Source organism: Orbicella franksi, chromosome 15 (assembly GCF_964199315.1).
Source record: "Orbicella franksi chromosome 15, jaOrbFran1.1, whole genome shotgun sequence".
NCBI classification, from domain to species: Eukaryota; Metazoa; Cnidaria; class Anthozoa; order Scleractinia; family Merulinidae; genus Orbicella; species Orbicella franksi.
The window spans coordinates 11,924,300-11,945,200 of NC_138159.1; the positions used below are offsets into that span (position 1 = coordinate 11,924,300).

A 20,901-nucleotide genomic window follows, 5' to 3' on the forward strand; every position below is an offset into this window, starting at 1 on the left:
TGATAATTAAATACAAGTTTTCGGGGACTCAGGCAAGAAATAAAAATAGTGAGAAAAAGTTAAATAATAAGAGATGTCCCACGTAGAAGTCCTTAGAATTGTTCTTGTTCTCAAAAATAAATCGTTTCAACGAATGCGTTTTGGCAAGGAGTGGAAAGAATATTTGGTATTTTTACAAGTACCATTCGCTTTCGTGTAAAGCTCTTATTAAAGATGTGTAGTAACCTGTTGTACAGGATCATTGGTAACATTTAACATCAAATGTAGAAAATAAACATTGTTTAAAACATTGACCGTAGTGATACATTCCAATTTCTGAAGACTGTCTGGTATTAAAGAAAGAGACGATTAGTAGTGAGCCATATTTTCAATCAGAAACTAAAAAAGCTGATCCTCACCACCGCTTGCAATTGTTACAAATCAAGTAAGTCGGCCTCCCTCTGAAGCCTAGACTACGAGTAGTCCCTCTTTCGCTTAGTCCGTATAGCGAGACCGTAAATAAACCGCGTCTTTCGCGTGCTGTTCGCGCGGCCATTTTTTTTCTCTAAGCGAAAGAGGGACCACTCGTAGTCTATCTGAAGCCGGGATCTATATCATCCTCATCAAAGAAAATTAATCAAACCCTTTATCATGGAAGGGAATCACTACAAAGTTCTCGCTTTCCGCCTGTGAATCGGATTTGACCCCATACCTAGTCACGCTATCACAGTTTATAATCCATGAATTAGATAATGTCCGCGGACAAATATCCGAACATATTTTCGCGCCAAATGGAGGCTATTGTTTATTCATACCGTATATGGAAAGTGAGTAAGGCAAGTGCCGACCGTGTGGCTTAGTTTAAAATTTTTCAATTTCGATTTGGTATGCTTTCTTCCCCGAATATACAAGAAATAATAAGCAATGCGATCCCACAAACTACAAAAAGCCGCAAAATGTCTCAAATAACTTAACTACCTGGAGTTTTGTAAATGCGCAACAAAGGCAACTAGAAGAACTACAACAGCAGCAAAACCGTCACAATATATCGCTCAGTTTGAGCTGGCGTAAAGATGATAGACTAAAGGGTAATCGTCTACCAATTGTGGTTGGGGAAAATAGATTTTAATTTCAGTAGGAACTGTTACCTTTTATACTTTAATTCTGAGCAACATAGGTCAATCTATAGTATTGATGATGACAGCTACGTCAACCAGTCAATTTTAGGGCCTGCTTACATGAGCCGGGCTAGCCCGGTTAGCCGGGCTGGTGTCAGTTTGTCAAGATTTCGGCACGTTTGTTAAACGCAACAAAATTCAACTTCGCGATTACATGACAACCGGACCAGCCCGGTTAGCCGAGATCCCGGCTACTTGGGCTGAGATTTTCCCATTTAATCGCGTTTGCCGAGTCAGCCCGGCTCACTGAGCCAGCGAGAGTACAGACAGAAAAAAAAACAAACAAACAAACAAAAAGGAAAAAAATCAAGCTCGCTCCGGTCTCCCGCAGTTCATCGCATCAGCCATCAACCGCTCGCCTCATGCAATACCGGACTGAATGTCATCTCGGCACACCGAAGCAGCCCGGCTCATGTAATCAGGCCCTAGATAACAAAGCTTTTACACTTGTAATCTAAGAGTCGGACCATTGTATGCACAAGCGCAGACGAAAACAAGTTTAATGAAAATCGTTACAAGTCCAGGTTACAAGTGGACTTGTAACTACAGGTGTACCACTACCCTTGTAAAAGATGGTAAGTATCAAATTTAAAAAAACTTTTACAAGAGACCGACTTGTAAATCACAAGTGCAAAATACAACTGAGTCGCATGTCACTTGTGAACATCGAGTACGACTTCTGAGAAGGATATTAATAAAACAATTATTCCACTCTCGCTTGTTGCATACGATATGATTATAGCCAACGAGGCGCATACCATCTCATATCCAACGCGCGCTCGTGGAATAATTGTTAGGTAAAACAATATCTTTCCATTCGCCCTTGTTGTTAGATACGACATGATAATAATAAACTCGGCACCTCGCTAGTTATTTATCACCTCGTATCCAACGTGTATTTATGGAATCACAAGTGGCCCAAGCCCCCTGTTCGTACAGTAGTATTCAGGTAAGACAGAGTCGAAGTAAAAGGATTTGCATTAGAAAAACGGTTACATTCTGTTAACAATATAAAATACGGAGTTATTGAACAGTGGTTTCCTTAACGTTTGCAGCAGTGTCAGTGTCTCTCCACCCAGGGGTATAAATGGGTACCTGCAAATTTAATGCTGGGGGTACTCAGCAAAACCCCTGCAGATAGCCCAGTCCCTGGGCCATCTCCCATTTAACTGGAGGAATCAGTTTAACTGGTGTTCTTTCCAAAGGGTGTTTTTTTAATCGTACTAGTCATCATATACATGTATACAGTTTTTTTTTTATAGCTCGTAGAGCTTACTAACTACAAAATATATTTTTCGTGAGCCCCGGAGTCATTTTAGGGTAACTTTGGTGTAGTACGGTTTTGGATTAAAAACTACAGGCAGGATAACCATAAGTTAACGCTTTACAGAAACAGCTCAACCCAATTCAGGGGTACTTTTCAATATGCCAAAGATTCCGGAATTTTCGGTTGGCAGTCAAATGGAAAGATCCGTTTCGGTTTATTCCGACCGGAATATTCGGGACCAACTCTGGAGGTGGTCCACATTGACCGGTCGGATCGAAATTTGCCATTCCACGTTGACAAACCTGTTCATTGCCCTACTTCTCTTCACTATATTTCAATTATGTAGGGATTTCGGAAAACGAATAAAACATGGTAAGGGCCATTCTTCTTGGTTGGCCTGGTTTGGTCTCTGACCGGTCAATCTGGCATAATGGCAAGCACCTTAGGTTTCAATCTGACTTACAACAGTATTATTGTCAACTTGCACTCATCAGGCAAAAATAGCCAAACTTCAGAGAAGGTTCAAGTCTCTGCACTTCTTTATTCCACAGGGATCTGCCATACCTATAGGACACTTGATTGTCCCAGGGCACTTGCATGCTCCAGGAAATGTCAAGCCCTGGGGCACTTGCAAATCCCAGGGACGTCTATGCCCTGCCACAAGGCACATCTAATAGTTATTCAATCCCTCAATCTCCTACTGTACATGTCTTATTATTCAGTATGATAAAGCACTTATACACCCCAGCACATTTGTGACATCTCTTCAAATTTAGAAACTGCATCAGCCCTCTGTACCTTACCATATAAAATCCTTAATTCAAACGATGTTATGAACATAAGGAGCTTAGCAAAGCCAAGCTACCATGCTAAGTCATTTAAAGCCCCTGTGATGTTGCACCAATATTCAAAGGTCACCCTCTACTTAAAGGAGGCACATACTCGTGGGAAGGTGACATACCGAAAAGAGACACTGCCAAACTTTTGTTAATATTTAACAGTGGTCATGACACAGCTGTGAAGCAACTACACAAGATCAGTGTGCAGTTATGGGAGGTTTTAATATCTTGCTCTTTCACTCTCAATCATGAGCTAATGTGGCTCTGAGTGAAATCATAGTATGTACGATTTTTCAAATGAAAGCTAGCGAGCATTGCTTTCAGGAGGTAGAACACAGGAAACTTGTTATCATTATTGGTTCCATAAAAAAGTTTCCCACTCTACCTACCTAGATTTCTTTTTGTTTCACTAAATTTTGATACTATTTTCATTTTTGTTGGTGACAGAAATTTGCCAAATAACACTGTCGATTCCTGATCAGCTGGTAACCCTAGTGTTTAGTCACCATTGTCTACTATGTTAATATATACATATCACCTGTGTTAGGCCTTTTTCAAATTACCTTGTGATTGAGTCCTCGTGCAAAACCTTTCTAATGAAAATAAGTTTGATTTACATGAAAATAAATCTGCACGCAGAACACATTTTCACACAAATGGTTTTGTCCAAGACTTGCTTTGACACAGAGGTAGAATTCAACTCAGAAATGGCCACTAGTACAATACATGTAACCAATGACACTGCAGGCTGCAGCTACCAATAAGAGCGGTACACAGTTTGTTTCCAAGCACCACTCCTTTAGTAGTTGCATGTTTGTGTAAACTCCAGATTGTAAGCGTAGTTGATGCAACTAATTCACAATGATGAGCTCTTAATGAGGTATCTACAAGTAACCAAGGGACTTAGATCTGTGACACAATACATGTATTATTACTTTTTAATGTAAAAACCCGTTAAAACTACTAAGGCACTACCAAAAAACAGAGTGGTCTTTTCTCCTCATGCACACAGAATTTCTCAGTGTTCAAGACAAATTTTTATATTGCCTTATAGACCAATTCGATACATTAAAATTCAGCCTAAAACAATAGACTTCAGTATGAGGCTCTGGGGAATAACTACAGAGTTTGTGGGGTTTATTCCCCAGAGCCTCATGCTGAGGTCTATTGTGTTAGGCTTAATTTGAATATATCAAAATTGGTCTATTGCATCAGGCGTAAAATACATTTCAAAATTATTCTTTCAGTCTACATAAAAAAAACAGAAAATCTATCAAGTGCAACAACACAAAATAATCCTAATTAAATAGTTGTAATCATACATCATTTTTCGTCTGTAGCAGACAAGTACTGCTACACTACTTTAGCAATATTTGGTCTGGAGGTGAAGACAAAAAAAAGTGAAAGAGCTCATAACTGAAAGGGAATAATTCTCTGTTACCGCATTCATGAGTCAGGACATGAGATCATAAGCTGGGTGACCTCACAAGGGTTTGCGAGCATATTCAGGCTACAGTAATCTATGGTGTCACTTGTTAACAAATGACTGTTGATCACCGTTAACTGGTGAATGCCATAGATGACACTAATTATTATACCCCTTGATGACTTTACACCTTGGCAGTCTCACAGTTCTCTGGAATGTGTATATTGACATCCTGAAAGGCTGACAATTCTTCTGACAAAGATGTATTTGTTGGTGGTGGTTTAACCATTTCCATTAGCTTTGACAAGGTCTTTTTCACTCTGAGTGATGGGAGACGAGCTGACGCATTTTGTTTCCAACAGTCTTTCATCAACTTACCCATAACTTCAAGTGCCTGGAAAAAAAACAAAAAAAAACAAAACAAAAACATGGCAACAATAAAATTCAATCACACTCTCAAAACATCACTTCTCCTTACTAGTAGGAATGTTTCTTTAAAAGTTAGCAAAGAGAATTTGGTGGCAAATCATGAAAATGTCTTCTAGTTGAAATTTTTTAACTGTACATGCATTTGATTATGGACAGGAGTTAGGTACAGGTGTCTGTGTACTACACTAAACACGTAGGCTTACACTTTTTAAATTCCCTTCCAAGTAGTGTAGTTATCACATGAAGTTATTATGTGATTAAGAACATACAGTACCAAGTGAAGAGTGGTCTGAACTATATAATGGTAAAAAACTATTGGTAATCATCAACATCAACAACTTTTTGGGGCAGTACATGTAAGACACTGAGATGAACTTGGGAAATTTTTATATTTGAAAAGCACACAACTTGTGTCATGTGATAGATCACTTACGCTATTTTCTGTCCATCTGTTGGGAACAAGCGGCCTTTTCTCCTGTTCAGTGACAACTTTCTTCATTTCATCATAGCCAGGGTTTGCTGTTACCATGTCATAAAATGGAAGCTCATAACGCTCTGGCATGATGCCTTAAAAATAAGACAAAAAGATGTGAGACTTACGACAACACAGTAAAATAAATTAACATTTAGAGAAGAAGCCACATCAGCAATAGCTGGTTTTCATGCAGGTCCTCTATCCTGGTCGAATTTAAATTTGGAGATGTTGTTTTTAGTGGAGGGAGGAAAACTGGAGAACCTGAAGAAAAGCCCTCGGAGCAAAGCAAGAACCAACAGCAAACTCAACCCACATATGGCACCGAGCCGGAATTGGACCCGGTACACATTGGTGGGAGGCGAGCGCTCTCACCACTGCACCATCCCTGCTCCCCACGAGGAGTGCAAATAAGGAAGCTATAAACTAATGTTTGAATAGTTTCATCAGGTGTTCTGAGTGATGATCTTTAAAGGATCCTTTAAGATCCTACACAAGATCCTACGAGACACAGCCAGGGATCCTCTCATGAGCGCTGTAGAATAAAATATTTCTACCAGCACGCACTTATTTCTAAGCCAGACACAACTCTCAGGGCAGCATCAATGTCTCCTTTTACAACAGCATGACCGTGATAAAGAAACACAGAAATGTACAACTTCATAACTTGTACCTTCAGTAAACGTTCTTCTTGTTATTTCCCACAAAACAAGACCAAAGGAATACACATCAGCTCGTTTGTAGGACTCAAAGGATTTAACCACTGAGCCATCCAGTACCTCAGGGGCCATGTATCGTGCTGTTCCCCTGCGCTTGTCCTCTGTGATGATCTTATCTTGTGATCTGTCATGGACGACAGCCAATCCCAAGCTTCCGATTGCACACGTGAGATTTGATTTCACCATGATGTTCTTGGATTTTATGTCACGGTGTGCGATGGAGTACTTCTCCTTACGTCCATAGATTTCACCATGTAAATGGTTCAATCCGCGAGCAGCAGAAAGAGCTAAAGAGCACATCTCTTCTATACTGACAGGTCTATGATTAAGAAAGTCATAGAGTGACCCATTCTCGTGAAACTCCATTACAATACACCTGTATGTCACCTTATTCCATAAAAATGCAGTGTGACAGTGTTGTACTCTAAGAATGTTTTCATGATTTCCTACTTTGTTGTTGACGTCAACTTCATTCTTGAAAAACTTCTCCTCACTTGGAATGTACAATTTAGCCACAACATCATCACCATGCCAAAGAGCTCTCCACACCTTGCCATATCGACCTTCACCAATGACTTGAATCAAGTCTAAATCTTGTGCTGCTGTGCGCTGAGCAAATTTTGAAAACTTGGACGAACTACATTTGCCACACTCCGTTACTGTGCAGCAACCATTTTCATGAACTGTTGTTGCATGACGAACATACCTTAGATTTGGATATCTACCATTCTTAAGTTGACGTTTCTGTAAAAGTTGATACACCAGGCAAACGACCATAATGCCGACTATAAGAGCAGCTACTGGAGCAAAAATACTCAACAGGATGAACTCTGTGCTTTCACTTTTGCCATGTTTGCTAGGAGATGATACTGATTGGAAGAAAATGTTCCATGAATGTTAATTGACAATGACAATAAACATATTATCTATAATTACCTACGGTGTAACCATCAGTTTGGACTCTACACATCCACTACACGTGTGTATACATGACCCTGTTTGGGAAAACCAGGCTTAATGAAAATTGTGTTGTCAGTACCGTTTTCTATTTCAAGGCATCAGAATGCCTTCAGAAAATGTTTTAATGCATTTAAAAATGTTGATGGTGTTTCCCAATGCGTTTTGCTGAAAAAGCATTTCAATGAAACAGCTAAGTGTTGAGGAGCATTTTGCACCAAAACATTCAATTCAGTTCCAAATGCTTACAAATTATTGTAAAATGTTAAACTGTACTCACTGCCTAAAAGTCTGGAAATTACACAGAAAATGCAACACACAAAATTAAACTGTTTGATCTGGCAAAACTGACACAAAACTCTTCAGGTTTACCTGAAAATAAATTTATCATGGTTATAGCAGATCAATGTCAATACAATCTCGCCTGGACTGAAAAATTAAAAAGGTTGTTAATCCACTGTTCAATTTGTAAACATCATACGTAGCTGGCTATGAAGGTAGAGAGATCAACCCAGGTTCAAACTATACATTAAAATAATATGTAATTTGTGGATTACTGAATAATGCTTGGTGTGAGTTATGGCCACGTGCAGGTTTATAGGAAAGGTTGTTCACTGACTGCCACATTGCTAATTCCACATAATAAGTATATAGTTCAACTGAAAATATTTCTGTTCAAGATGCCATTGTACAGTTTGTGATGCTATTGAAAAAATGGTCCAATATTCAATAAAATGTTCCATAGATGTCGGAGATGTATAGTGATTATTTCATGCCAGTTTAATTGATGCTGTAGAATAGCGTGACGGCACCATGCTATCAAAATGACCCCCACACATATTGCCATTGTGTTGAGATTAAAAGCATTAAATTTTGCAGCCTGTTACTCTTTTGTTTGGAACCATTTTCAATATGTTGAAAAACATCAGAAAATCATTCTTGAATGATTGCATATCAAGAATCTGTTACACAAAGTTGAAAATTGTCAAATCATTATCAAGCATTACATTGGGGCAGTGGCCTCATGGTTGGTGCCTTTGCCTCCAGATTGAGTGGTCCAGATTTAAGCCCTAGCCACGGACATTGTGCTGTGTTCTTGAGCAAGACACTTTAGTCTCATAGTGCCTCTCTCCACCCAGGTGTATAAATGGGTACGGGCAAAGTAAGTGCTGTAAGTAAAGCATCCCATCCAGGGGGGGTGGAAATATTCCAAGTCACTTCATACTACGGAAACCAGTGATAAGCCCTGGCCTGATGGGTCAGGTGACTCACATGCAGACTTTACCTTTACCTTTACCTTACAGTGCGTTCACAAGCTCAGTTTTCCCACAGAGGGTCACATATATACGTATATACTTTACATGTAAGCTAAAGACAAAATTCAAGCTACTGATCTCAAACATGTTCTAAAATTAAAATATTTTTAATAATCATTTTCTACATGTACCTCTGTTGCTGCTTTTATTTTTACCTTTAACCCTATCCAGAAATTGCTCCACATCTACATGTAAGACTCTTACACTCAGTCTGACAACAATTTCAGGACTGGACCAAATATTGTCTGGTCCAAGAAAATATCCATACCCCCCCTCCACCCCCACAGAGGGTCACAGAAATCCTGAGGGGTAGGGAGGTCTGAACGCGGTAAATTTCCAAAAGGAGTTTTCTTTCCAGTGGCAGGGCTCGAAAAAAACCCCGTCCGGTCGTCCGGGACAAGTAGATTTTCTCTTTGGGCAAGTAACTTTCTCTCCTTACTTGCCCCACGGGCAAGGACCCAGGAAAGCCGTTCGCCAACTAAATTTTTGACAACGATTTTGAGAAAAAAAGGTAAATTTTCGGCTCAAGGGTAATCAAGCGTTTAGATGAAGCTTGACGAAAATTACAATTTATAGCGTTGTTTTGTTGCTTACGTGACATGTACTCACGGCTCAGAGGTGGTTGCCTAAGCATGTGATCAAAATCTCTCCCGATCAAATTTCTTTCCAGGGTTAAAAATAGCTGTGTTGGGCACAAAAATGCAGTGTTTAGTTAAAATTTTAGCAATTATTTTATTTTCTGCGAGTATTTTCCAGTTTCTCTGTACAAAACTTAACTTAACAACGATATATTACAGTTGTAGAAATTGTACACGAAAAGAGACTGCATATTTCTACCACGAAAATGAAGCCAGCATTTTTGATGCTAAAATCCAGGTAGATCTCTGTTTTCGGTGAAACATGCAAGTTTGTTAGTGATAACATATATACTTGGGCGCCACCACACAAAATGAAAAGTATTATATTACTAAAAAGAAATGGATAAGTAAGTCATCAAAATACTTTCAGAGTTCCTGGAAGATAACTTAAAATAGTGTTTCTTTCAAACGAACACGTTTTCCCTCGACTGAAACTATTTTTCATTCACCCAAATGAAAAAATATGCTCTCGCCCGCTTTTCAAATTCGACACTGTGCCTGTGTCAAAACTGAAGTGGGAAGGTGACTTGTTGTTAATTTTGCGTGCTGCAAATTTCTCGCCCTTCTCTTCACAATGATTTCGTGCAGCTAGACAAGATGCAGGTGAACATTCAAGGAGTCGAATGCGATCTTCGACGAATTCAACAAATTGATTCAAGGCTGTATAATAACGAAGATACCCAGCATGTTATACAGGAATTAGGAAGTAAGTACACGAACGAACGATAACAACTTCACAAACCTTGTTTCTTCAACTGGGAGTTCATCCATGTTAATCATTACAAACCGTACAACTTCATAAAAGCAGAATGAAGAAGTTAAAAATTGTGGAAGTATTACAATATAATGGCGTAAACATGAAACTGATCAGCACTAAGAGGACTACAGTCAAGATAGGTTTATTACATTAAAACATGCATGTAGTTTGACTTCCATTTTTGGGTTAATGAATTATTAATGAGTTTGAAAACTTGGGCAAGTGGGGAAGTGCCCCGGGCAAGCAAAATTTGAGAGTTACTTGCCTAACGGGCAAGGTGGAATTCAAATATTTTTTGAGCCCTGCAGTGGGTGTGAAATGCGATTGAATGAACACTAATTTACTTTCCCAATTGATTCAGGGAACCAAACCAACAGAAATGTTCCATCCATTGAAATAAATGTTAGATTCTTTGTCATATATTTTCCATTTTTCTTCCGACGTCGTACGACAGATGGTAATCCTGAGTATCATGTTTGTTGGACGTCAAGTTGAACAAAATGCCGACGAAGAGGTGCAGCAATACATGAACAATGATGTTGATGATATTTATACTTTGAAGATTGTGCTGTATTTAGCTCAAATGCTGCTCAGATGCTTTTTCCCACATTAATCATGATTCATACTTTGTTCATTTCATTTGATACTTGTACAAAATTATTCCCCGTTTCGGACTTGCCGTAACTAGGTTATCACATATTTTCATCATTATTCGTGTAGGTAATAGTTTGCTTCAAGTGAGCAAAGTTGATTCAAAGCCATTTGCCTTGAACTATATGTAAACGTGGACAGTGAGGAGCATTGTAATTGGAGCAGTAACCAAGATTTCATTCAGTCATTTATAGACCGACTGAACAATACATGTACGTGTTTCACGTATGAAATTAATCTATGACAATTCAAAAAACTAAGGCATAAAATGAATTTACTATCATTTACAAACTAAAGAGATATGACTTAATTGATGTATTCCTTTGGTGAAAGAAAAAATAAAGCAACATTTGGGAAACAGCTGTTTTGAAAAAACTGTTCCATGACGACTTTACTGCATGTGTAAAGTAATTCGATATGTTGTTTTGACCATCCATAAATTAAAACTTCGACTCGGTTATTTGAAAGAGCTTTATGTACATTCCGAGATTCTTGTACATGAAAACTTCCTTTAATGAAGAAAAAGTCAGCTGCTATGCCATTTGGGAGTGAAGCACTTCTAAGTCAGTTGTTTATTAGTTTAAACACCGCTTCAAACATTTTAACATGACATGAAGAAACGCACCACATCTGCAGTCTACAGTGAAAAAGTATGTCTTTGTCTACAATGTAACTATCAACAGCTGCGGCTAAATTTTATCAATTAATCAGTTAAGTCCTATTTTTTACGGATACAGAATTTCCAAGGGGTATGGGGGGTCCAAGTAGAAAAAATCATGGAAATTCCAGGGGGTGGGAGGAGTACTGTGAAGCCCCCTGGAACAGAAAATCGTGGGGGGTGGGGGGTCAAACTGGAAAAACCCTCCGTGGAGGGGGTATGGATATTTTCTGGAACCACACATTTAGAATTACAGTGCTAGACAATGTCTTTTAAGACTTTTTACAGTAAAACTCAAAAGATGTGAGCAGTCAATATCAGGGATCAAAAGTCTACCCTTGTAAGAGGAGAAAGCACAAATTTTTTACTAGAAAAATCTCCTGAGACAATGGCTGTAACAAAATGGACAGTTTGAACATACCTGGTTGTGTTGTTGGAAATGGAGGTGTAACATTCCAATTACACATATATTCATCACAACAATAGACAGGATGGTGTGCATTCTCGCAGGTTATCATATGGTTTAATGCACTTTCAATACATCCCTTAGTCACATCATAACCAGTTTTCTCATCATCTGGTTTAATTATTGTAAAGCAGCCAAATGCTCCTTTGCAACTTCCCAAAGATTCTTCACAACCAGTGCAAGCTACACATTCCACATACTTCTGGGGTGGAGAAGGTGTCTTTGTTACATTGGTTTCTCCTATTAATAAACACAAGGCCATTAATTGACATTAGAAAGCAACCCAGGGAAAATATGCATGCTGATTGGTTTAAAACCATGTTTCTATTAAACAAATTATTAGATTATGAGCTTGAGATTTCTATCACGTGATAGCTGATGAGGGCGCAGCCCGAGTCAACTTTCACGCATAGAAATCATGAGCAAATAATCTAATTGTTTTAGTATAAATCTACTAGTCATTCAAAACTTAAACTAAATCCTCTTCACAGACACTTCGAAAACGCCAAGAAGCAGCCGTCATTTTGTTAGCAAGCGCACACTGCTACACTTCTCATTATCTATCACAGAATAGGTACATGTAGTGAGTAGCGTAGCCAATCAGAGAATGGCGTTTGTGATAGAATGCTAGTAGATTTACACTTAAGTTCAATAGAAACACAGAACTAACATGAGCTGTTGATGTAATGATGGCACGAGCAAAAAGAATTTACATTTTGATGATCAAAGTAAACAAGTTGTTTTTCTTTTTTTCGTCGCGGTATTTTCTAAAAAAAATAGAAAACATGTTCTCCGTGTTTCTATCGAGTTATAGAAACATGAGTGAGAGTTTGGGAGAACTTGAAAAAGCTGTGGAAACAGCATTTCTCGTTCTCCCAAACTTTCATTTGTGTCTCTAGAACTCGATAGAGACACAGTACATGTTTTCTATTTCTTAAATAATACTTATTATTGACATACTTATACTGTTTTAAGTAGATTTTCCTAAAAGCAGCACTTATCAATTACACAGAGTGACAAATGGTGCACTGTTATACAAATTTGACAAGTTGTCATGATTGGTTCACATAACATGCAAATAATTATTGTGAAGACAGAAATGCAAGAAAAGTGTTTTAAATTCAAGATTAAAAGCCATGATTTAAACAGAAATGATAGTATTCATCATTGTTTATTACATGTAGCAAGCCAGAGAGGACTGGGTGTAAAAACAACAGCAAAAACAGCTCTTAAACTCTAATACTAGCATGCAACAAGATAAATGATCACACTATGGAGTCAACTTAAGTTAAACTTGAAGAACAAAAATAATTTATGTGTCTATCCATGGTAATCAAATCTTAAAAGAACTTCGTGACAACTCCTGCCAGCTTATATTATTCTTCCTGGGTTAAAAAGTTCATGCAAGGCTGTGGACTAAGAAAAATTATGAGGAGCCCAAAGTTTCCTAACCATGAAATCCTGGGCACCCAGCACTAATAAATGTTTATAAGAAAAAATTAAGTTTCTCAAGTCACCCAAAAGTTAGTTGCCTATGGCACCCGGGTGCTTCTAGAGCACAGCCTGACATGAATGGAAATGAATATGGGAGTAAAATGTTCTAATGCAAGTATCAGTGCAACACACTGTAAACTTCAACACTTACAAAAAACAGTGGATAATTGTTACATTTTTTCTTAATACAGTGTTCATGAAGGTATATTTTCTCCTATTTTAAAGCTTATAAATGTGTGTTCATTCATAACCAACTGAACAGATCACTAGAAGTCTTGAGCAAGCACTGCTATTCCAAAATACATTTCAGCAGTCTACACATTAATACATAACAAAAAGACTGCAACATTCAGATACTGTAGTGTTAGCAATCAGCCTGCTACCAGCATTCAGCATTCAGGATCAGGTAAACAAGGGAAAATCTCTTGGCTTAGATTGTGCTGTAATTAACGATGTCAAAGACTTGTCTAATGTTGCTAGTGGCAAAACGCAATTGGCTAATAATTTGACACATTAAGCTAGCGAGCTGTCAAAATCTTGGCACCTTTGGAGGGGCTGTATTAAAAAACCAATAGTGTAAACAGTGCAAATCAACACAAACTTAATTCTGTTCACAAATTTTAATGACTTTGATTCACCTCGGCTTTGGGACGTCAACCATGGGAACAACTATATTTCATCGGCGGTATTTTGATTACATTATTTTGTTGACTAGTTCCAGTGGGGAAATATACTTCAGCATTTATCCAGCCAAGGGCAAATATTGCATGTTCAGAATTGATGGAAAAGTACTCTGAAGCCAAGATCCACAAAAGTAAGCCTGAGCCAAGGAATGGCAATGTGAATTCTGTATATTTTCACTCACCAGCGGAAATATTTGAATCAGTTGTACGGAGTTTGCTTACAATAAACAAGTATGCAATTGGAAATATTGCCTGATATTCCTGCTTCCAGCTTAGAATACTCAGTGTTTCAGCCAGAAAATATTACTTGAGGGTTAAAGTGGCCCCTGAAGATCTTTTTTAGGGGCCAATTTTTTAGGAAAGGGGCCACTAAATTGAAAGCTACAGAAGGAAAAAATGCATCAGGGTACCAAGGAAAATAAAGCAGTTTATTAGGATCTATGATTTACCGGTAACAGTAAGTGCTTTTTGAAGTGTTTCAACTCAATAAAGTTTCTTTTGAATCAGATACTAGTATGAAGAATCCGTGCATTACAAGAGAACAATCCTTAGGCCTACATGTAGTCAATGATCAAGGGTTTGCAATGCATTATAGGGCGATTTCAAACACGATCAGCCATTTGGAAGTTTTCCGATATGAGAGAATCAATACAGCAAAGCAAAAGGATGGATTGACTTCTTTTCCTATGTTGAATGTTTTAGAAGCAAAGATCTTTCAATATGATTTTTCTAGAACGACATAATGTGTGACAAAATAACCATTATTGATCGTCAACACAGAGAGGTGTAGTCGCCATTACGCCGTAATATGGCGACTAAACCAGACTTTTTGATCGCCAAGGATGAACTGCTTGTTGCATTGGCGACCATATCAATCACAATTTTGAGCCCCGGGATGGCTTTTAAAATATTATGCCTGTGTTAAGCCTGCAGTCTTGTAAAAGGAAAGGGCCAAATTGGCCCTTATTTCGTTTTTCTGGGGGCCATCTCTGATTGTAACGCAGGATTCCCGCAAAGGCGCGCTCTGGCGGAAACACTAAATACTGTACATTATTGTATGAAAAAAAATATACTTTTACATATTAGCTTTTGTGCTTAAACATTACCAGTAAATGTGAAAATGCTAAGCATGAAGTTTGAAGGCAAATGTAAACATTTTAGTGCTATTAAAACTGGCAAGTCTACGGAGACTGGCACTGTCATGCAACGTATCAACAAATTGTCATTATAGACTGGACTTGTAAGTGCTTACCATAAAGACAGGAAAATACTAGGCATTGTCATTATGTTAAATCTGTCTATAAAACTTCAGTTGTTGATATAAAAATGTTGATTTTAACAATACACAGGAGTTGAAAGTCAGGTAATAAAATCATTCAAGGTTTTAAAGTGACTTCAGGCATCGAACGCACCCTTATAATCTTTGATTGCTGCTAGTTTTGTAGATGTCTAATATGTACATTTCCAGTTTTTTACAGTTGGTTCAATATGCGTACATGTCTGGTTATGTTGTATAGATGTACAAAAAGAGTGTTTTGCCATTCCTAACCACACCTGTGAAACTACAGGAGAAAGGTTAAACCTGTGTTCTTTTTACTTCATACTGCCAAAACAGTCAAAACAAGAGGATTATTAGCATACAGATGCTAATACGACAGTCAAAGGCCAAGCTGAATCAACCAGAAACCACAAGCTGTAAACCATGATTATGCTTGTCATGAAACAGACATTGGTGTTTTCTGCCAAAATACATGTGGATACCCAGCAACTTGGCTGTAAGTATTTGTGTTGTTAATCTTTATTGTCTATTTCTGGGATTCTGAAATGACATAGACAAGTTCTATTATTCACAAACTTTATCTTTCATTCTAAAACATTCCAAAAATTTCATCTTTAACTCTAGAGCACAGGAGGTTGATCCATAGAAATTGGAATGACCTACAAACCACAAAATAGTTCAGTTATTTCCATTAACACAAGCGTTAACTCTTACTACAACAAAGGAATCCATGGCTCATTGGAAACTGAACAAAACCAGCTGTTCCTTGGCAATTTAAAGATGCACTCTCTTCAATATTTTATCACTACAACAAACTTTCAACTATGAACCTCTGTGCTGCCCATAACAAATTATTGTATAAATAATTTATTATGTGTCTCAACAAAGACTAGAACAAAACTAATTTATTACAGGTTTGTGCAACATCCATAACTAAAATCCAACATCTTGTACATAACTGTGCACAGTTTTTAAAGAACATTTGAAAGAAACACATGTACATGTACTATATACTGTACTGTCATACAAACTGTTGTAGAACAAATGAAAATATCTAAACTGTAGTAACAAAATATATCATTCAAACTGCAGAAACAAATGAGTATATTCAAACTTCAGCACGAAGGTATAGTTTCAAACTGTGGTAACAAACAAATATATTCAAATTATGGTGAGAAGTATACATATTCAAACTATACGTGGGAACAACTATTTATTCAATCTGCGGCAATGAGGCATGTATATTTCAACTGTGGCAGCTAAGATGTATCCAACAAGATATTTGCTATGCTTTTGTCTAATATTTGCTGGATTATAATAACAAAAGAGAGACAGACAGTGTTTGAAATAATGCTGTTTGGGATGAAATTAAGTTTAAGAGTTCAATAGCAAATATTGCTGAAATGACTACGGGTTATATAATTAAAAAGCACAAGCCAGGATCTTTACAACAGAAACAGTAGGAGACCAGAAAAAAAAAAACTGAACACATTTGACTGTTATTCCAAAAGATAAAATATTGATAATGACCTTTTGTGCATTAAATTCCTGTTACCGTTGACTAAGTAGAGTTTTTAGTCAGGAGAAAAGTATTTAAGGCTGAAATAACTACATGTACATCACATGGCAGTAGTTTTAATGGACACCTTGCAAAATAGAAGTAGAGTTTGCATACTAAGTGTAGACAGTTGCCCTATATGAAACAACTGGTAAGCAATGCTGTCACATGTTAGATGTTGATCAAACTACAATGAACACACACCCACAATGATACTGATTGGCAGTAGCAAGCAATTCTGTGGGTTAATGAGTCACAAGGCACTCCAGAAAAAAAAGTTAAAACAAGGAATGACAAAACCATCAATAACCTTTGAAGTATTTAGAGGTTTTAATTACAATATACAGACACCTCCCCCAGCTCACTTGCCCAAGGCTAATAAAATCTCAATTACGCACCAGAATTTGCATAAAAAGATGTCATAAAAATGTCATGAACGTCAGGTATATTGGTGAGCACTCTGATTTTTCAATATTATGTGTATAAGGTGCTCCCAGAATCTAGATTTGCGTGGTCCGTTATTTATTATGGCATAAATCTGCCTTTGTGGTGATGAAAAGAAGTAACACAAACATAACTCAAACAGGAAAGAAAAACAACTTATAGCTATTATAAAACCAAATAGAGAATTTCAGCACTCAAAACAATACATGTACCTCAACCATGTAAAAACAACATGATCTGAAGTGAACAATGAAATTTTCAAACGGTTTCTGAAGTATGAAGATTCTCTAGAAACAGGATGAACTTTTCCTCCTCAGCATATTGCAAATAGGATTTGGTAAACAAGAAGTGTTATCTGTTTAGAGCAGTACCACAGAAATGACTTTTATTCATATTGGTTAAGCCATTATTTGTTACTAGATCTGATCCACGCAGTTATTAATTAACACCAGAAAAGATTTAACTTCAGCAAAAACAGCAGAAAAAGTGTACATTGATTTAACAACCCCTATAGAAGCTTCAGACTCAGAAATTGCTACATTTTTTTCTGTCATTTATTATTCATGGCAGTCACTTTTGACTGGCATAGCGGGAGAAAAATCAAACACAACAGATGAACTTTTCTTATTTGCTAAAGAAAGACCAAACATTCTTAGCAGACACGCATTACTTAACCAAAGCAAAGAAAATATGCATCAAAGAGAAGGCTCAACGCACGCAAAGGAATAAGTAATTAGCCTGCGAGCGTAAATAAAAACACAACATGATCACTGACGAATTTGGAGACCCAGTTGACGGTTCGAGGCATCAACAAACTACACATAATGAGCTATATTTCAACAATGAATAACAGTGACGCTACTCTGCAACTTTCAGAAAATAAATGCACAGAATGCAGAAACCAAGATGCAGTATAAAAGTTAAAATGTAAGATGTTAAACCTTGTCAAATTTACAAAATTTTTCACATTTCCACTCGGTCCTCGCCAATCAGAGGAAATAGCGTAAATATAAGCTACAACAACTAAATATAATAAATCCAATACTACACACAGTTAACCTGGTAGCGTTGACAATAAAATGTGAGCGCGAATTTATCGCGCAACATCTCAAATTCGGGGGAATTTAGCTTGTCTGAAATTCCGTCTGCTGCACACACCTGAAAACATTGCGACGTAAGCACATTTTGCACACACTGCAAAACTTATTTCGCTAATTTTCATCGTGTTCTGTCCATCGATGTTTGAAATCATATTGTTCCGAATCTTTAATCACATTTTAGAAAAGCTGATATTGGTAAACTGAAGGCCGCGCGCAGAGACAAACTCACAGAGGAATGCGAATATCTAGTGGCAAAAACGCAATAAAACAAATCAAATTGATGAAATATTGTCAGACGCTTTCACTGAATGTCAATAATGCATAACCATAGCATACCTAAAGAACATTTAGCCACCTGAAATAGGACAGAGACGACGAGAAAGGCTGTCCGAGAGCTATACATCGCTTGCTTTAGTTTCGCCTCCCAACCCCACTCTTCGATCTGAGATATATTTGTGAAGTCTGTCTCCAGCCTCGACTTGATGCAGCGAATGGCTATTGATTATTCCCGGGCGACGATTTCCGACAAATTCAACGAGATTTTCCGGAGATTTGCAAAGTTTCAAGTTGCCTTACACTTTGAAGGGGGGCGAACACAATTTTACATCGGCTAAAGGGAAGTAACAATTTATTGCACGACAAGACAGCTGAGGGGGGCAGCAAATAAAATTAACCAATCAAATGCCTTATTACAGGAATCAATACAGATATATATTAGACCGCGATTGCACACCTAGGATCCCACGCAAAGTTTTTTTATTCCTCAAAATTTAGACAGCTGATGAAAGCAGAAGATAAGTTCTCTTTAAGCTTAGAAACTCAGTCACACGATATCGCAAGACGAAATTACGAAAACGAGCCTCTCGGTTTCTAATCAACAGAGTTGGAGATCGAGGGGCATGCATCAATTTTGCTCAAGCTGCGTCACGTGATAGCAAACTAGCGGCTCCTACAGAGAGGAAAAAAGAAGTGATATTAAAACGACAGGAGTTAACTACGTAAAATAGATTGTGTGTCATTCTGAGAACGAAGCAGTCTCTGAGCAAAACCAACCAGATGTTTTAAAGGACTAAGATAATAGTTAAGAAGTACAAATTAAACAAACAAACAAACAAAGGAAAGCACGAATGCGGGAGGCACTTGCGAACGAACGAACGAATGGCGGATGGAAATTACAGAGGAGTCATTTGGCGAAACCAAAGGAGAAGTAGAAGAGACAATAAAGTTAAAAAAAACAGAGATGGCAGAGGCAGAATATTCTAATTTTCAGACAAAACTCGAAGTATGCCAACATGAAAAAAAAAAAAAAATTAAACCAACTGCTTAAACAATTTTCATATTCTCAAAATAGATCTGACTTGTTCCGGAAAGCTGTGCGTATTATTGTTTCTTTTAGACATTAGAGAAAAGTACGTCAGGGGAGATTGATATTACAGTACTCGATTGTCCGACTCGTATAAATGGAACAACCCAGAAGCCCTACGACTTTCACACACTCTATCAGAATTTTTATACAGGTTATTGTAACACTAAAGTCAGGGCATTCTTTTTGTAGTTCGCAAAAATCCATAGGCCAAAGTTTGGTCAATGTCTTCTGAACTTTCAAAGCCTTCAAACGAGCGGGAGGTTGACTCACTCAACATTCTCTCATTAGCTTGGATATTGTTTGGATAGGCTGTGGTCAAAAAGTTGATTTTCGACAAGACTTCTAGTCTTTTACTGCAAAATGTCTAATAACTATTAAGAGATTAGACACCAAGAACAGTTCTTTTAAAGAAATACTCTCTCCTGGACATTCACACAAAAAGAACGAGAAATTAGCTACAAAACATTTTTCTTTCTCGAAATCCTGATCGTGAGGTACGTTTGTCGCTATCGCGAGCTGAGATCAAAAGGACGAAGGCGATAACAGAAGACTAATTTAGGCCGGTTTTCAATATAGCAACACTGTGAGACAACTGTACTTGTTTTTCATTTATATCTTTTGCGTTTCATTTGTACTCTAATATCCACGATTCAGGTAGTAAAGGGAACAAAACACTCCCTGATAATTTATAATAACATATGCCCATTTGCTAAGCTTTTCTTTTGCGACACACCACACAATCTTGTCACCAAATATGAGTCTACTGAAAGATGAAATGCTCATTTATCGAACAGATCACTAATCGTAAAATTTAGCTCCAAGTAAATTAAACGTTTCACAATGGACTTTCTTCTCAAGTGCATGTTAGAGCTGTACTGATTTCAACTTGATCTCGGCCTGTTCTCTGTGAGTAAACCTTACTTGACTATTATCAAACGAGCATTAACAGGAAGCATATTAATACAAGGCACCTGACGCTCTTCACTTAACCTGTTTCAGTCTAACATGAACGAACCAATGGGATTGTCTCAAGTTCTGTTTGAATAGCTTTTTTAAACCCCTTTTCGTTTGATTCTTGTTGCAAATAACAGATCTAGATGACAATGACTAATCGAAATTTCATTTTCTCGACTTGCGATCGTGGCCGAAACGAGCTTTGCCCTGCCCAAGCGCTGGTGGGGGGGGGGGGGGGGGGGAGGTTCTCCCCATAATGGCCTCTACGGGG

At 37.7% G+C, this 20,901-nt stretch overlaps 2 protein-coding genes across 2 annotated transcripts in view; one reads left to right on the plus strand and one right to left on the minus strand.

Annotated features, from left to right (window-relative positions):
• Positions 1-20,901, plus strand: part of LOC145470010 (uncharacterized) — a 185,340-nt gene that overhangs the window by 77,064 nt on the left and 87,375 nt on the right. The gene's annotated exons all lie outside the window — the stretch shown is intronic.
• LOC145470632 (activin receptor type-1-like) lies at positions 5-19,138 on the minus strand. The gene is made up of 5 exons (XM_081454441.1): positions 18,647-19,138; positions 11,708-11,992; positions 6,264-7,178; positions 5,552-5,685; positions 5-5,083 (listed from the first exon to the last, which is right to left on the minus strand). Exons 1-5 carry the CDS (start codon positions 18,711-18,713, stop codon positions 4,874-4,876), a joined length of 1,611 nt encoding a protein of 536 aa, XP_081310567.1. The 5' UTR covers positions 18,714-19,138; the 3' UTR covers positions 5-4,873.

Bases quoted from the DNA above. Each gene is read 5' to 3' on its own strand.
- LOC145470632 (XM_081454441.1), bottom strand. From the start codon at position 18,713: ATGTATAGCTCTCGGACAGCCTTTCTCGTCGTCTCTGTCCTATTTCAG. The intron at 7,179-11,707 runs GTATGTTCAAAC...TCTTCCAATCAG, and splicing joins ATTTCCAACAACACAACCAG to TATCATCTCCTAGCAAACAT. The intron at 5,686-6,263 runs GTACAAGTTATG...CTTATTTTTAAG, and splicing joins AAGAAGAACGTTTACTGAAG to GCATCATGCCAGAGCGTTAT.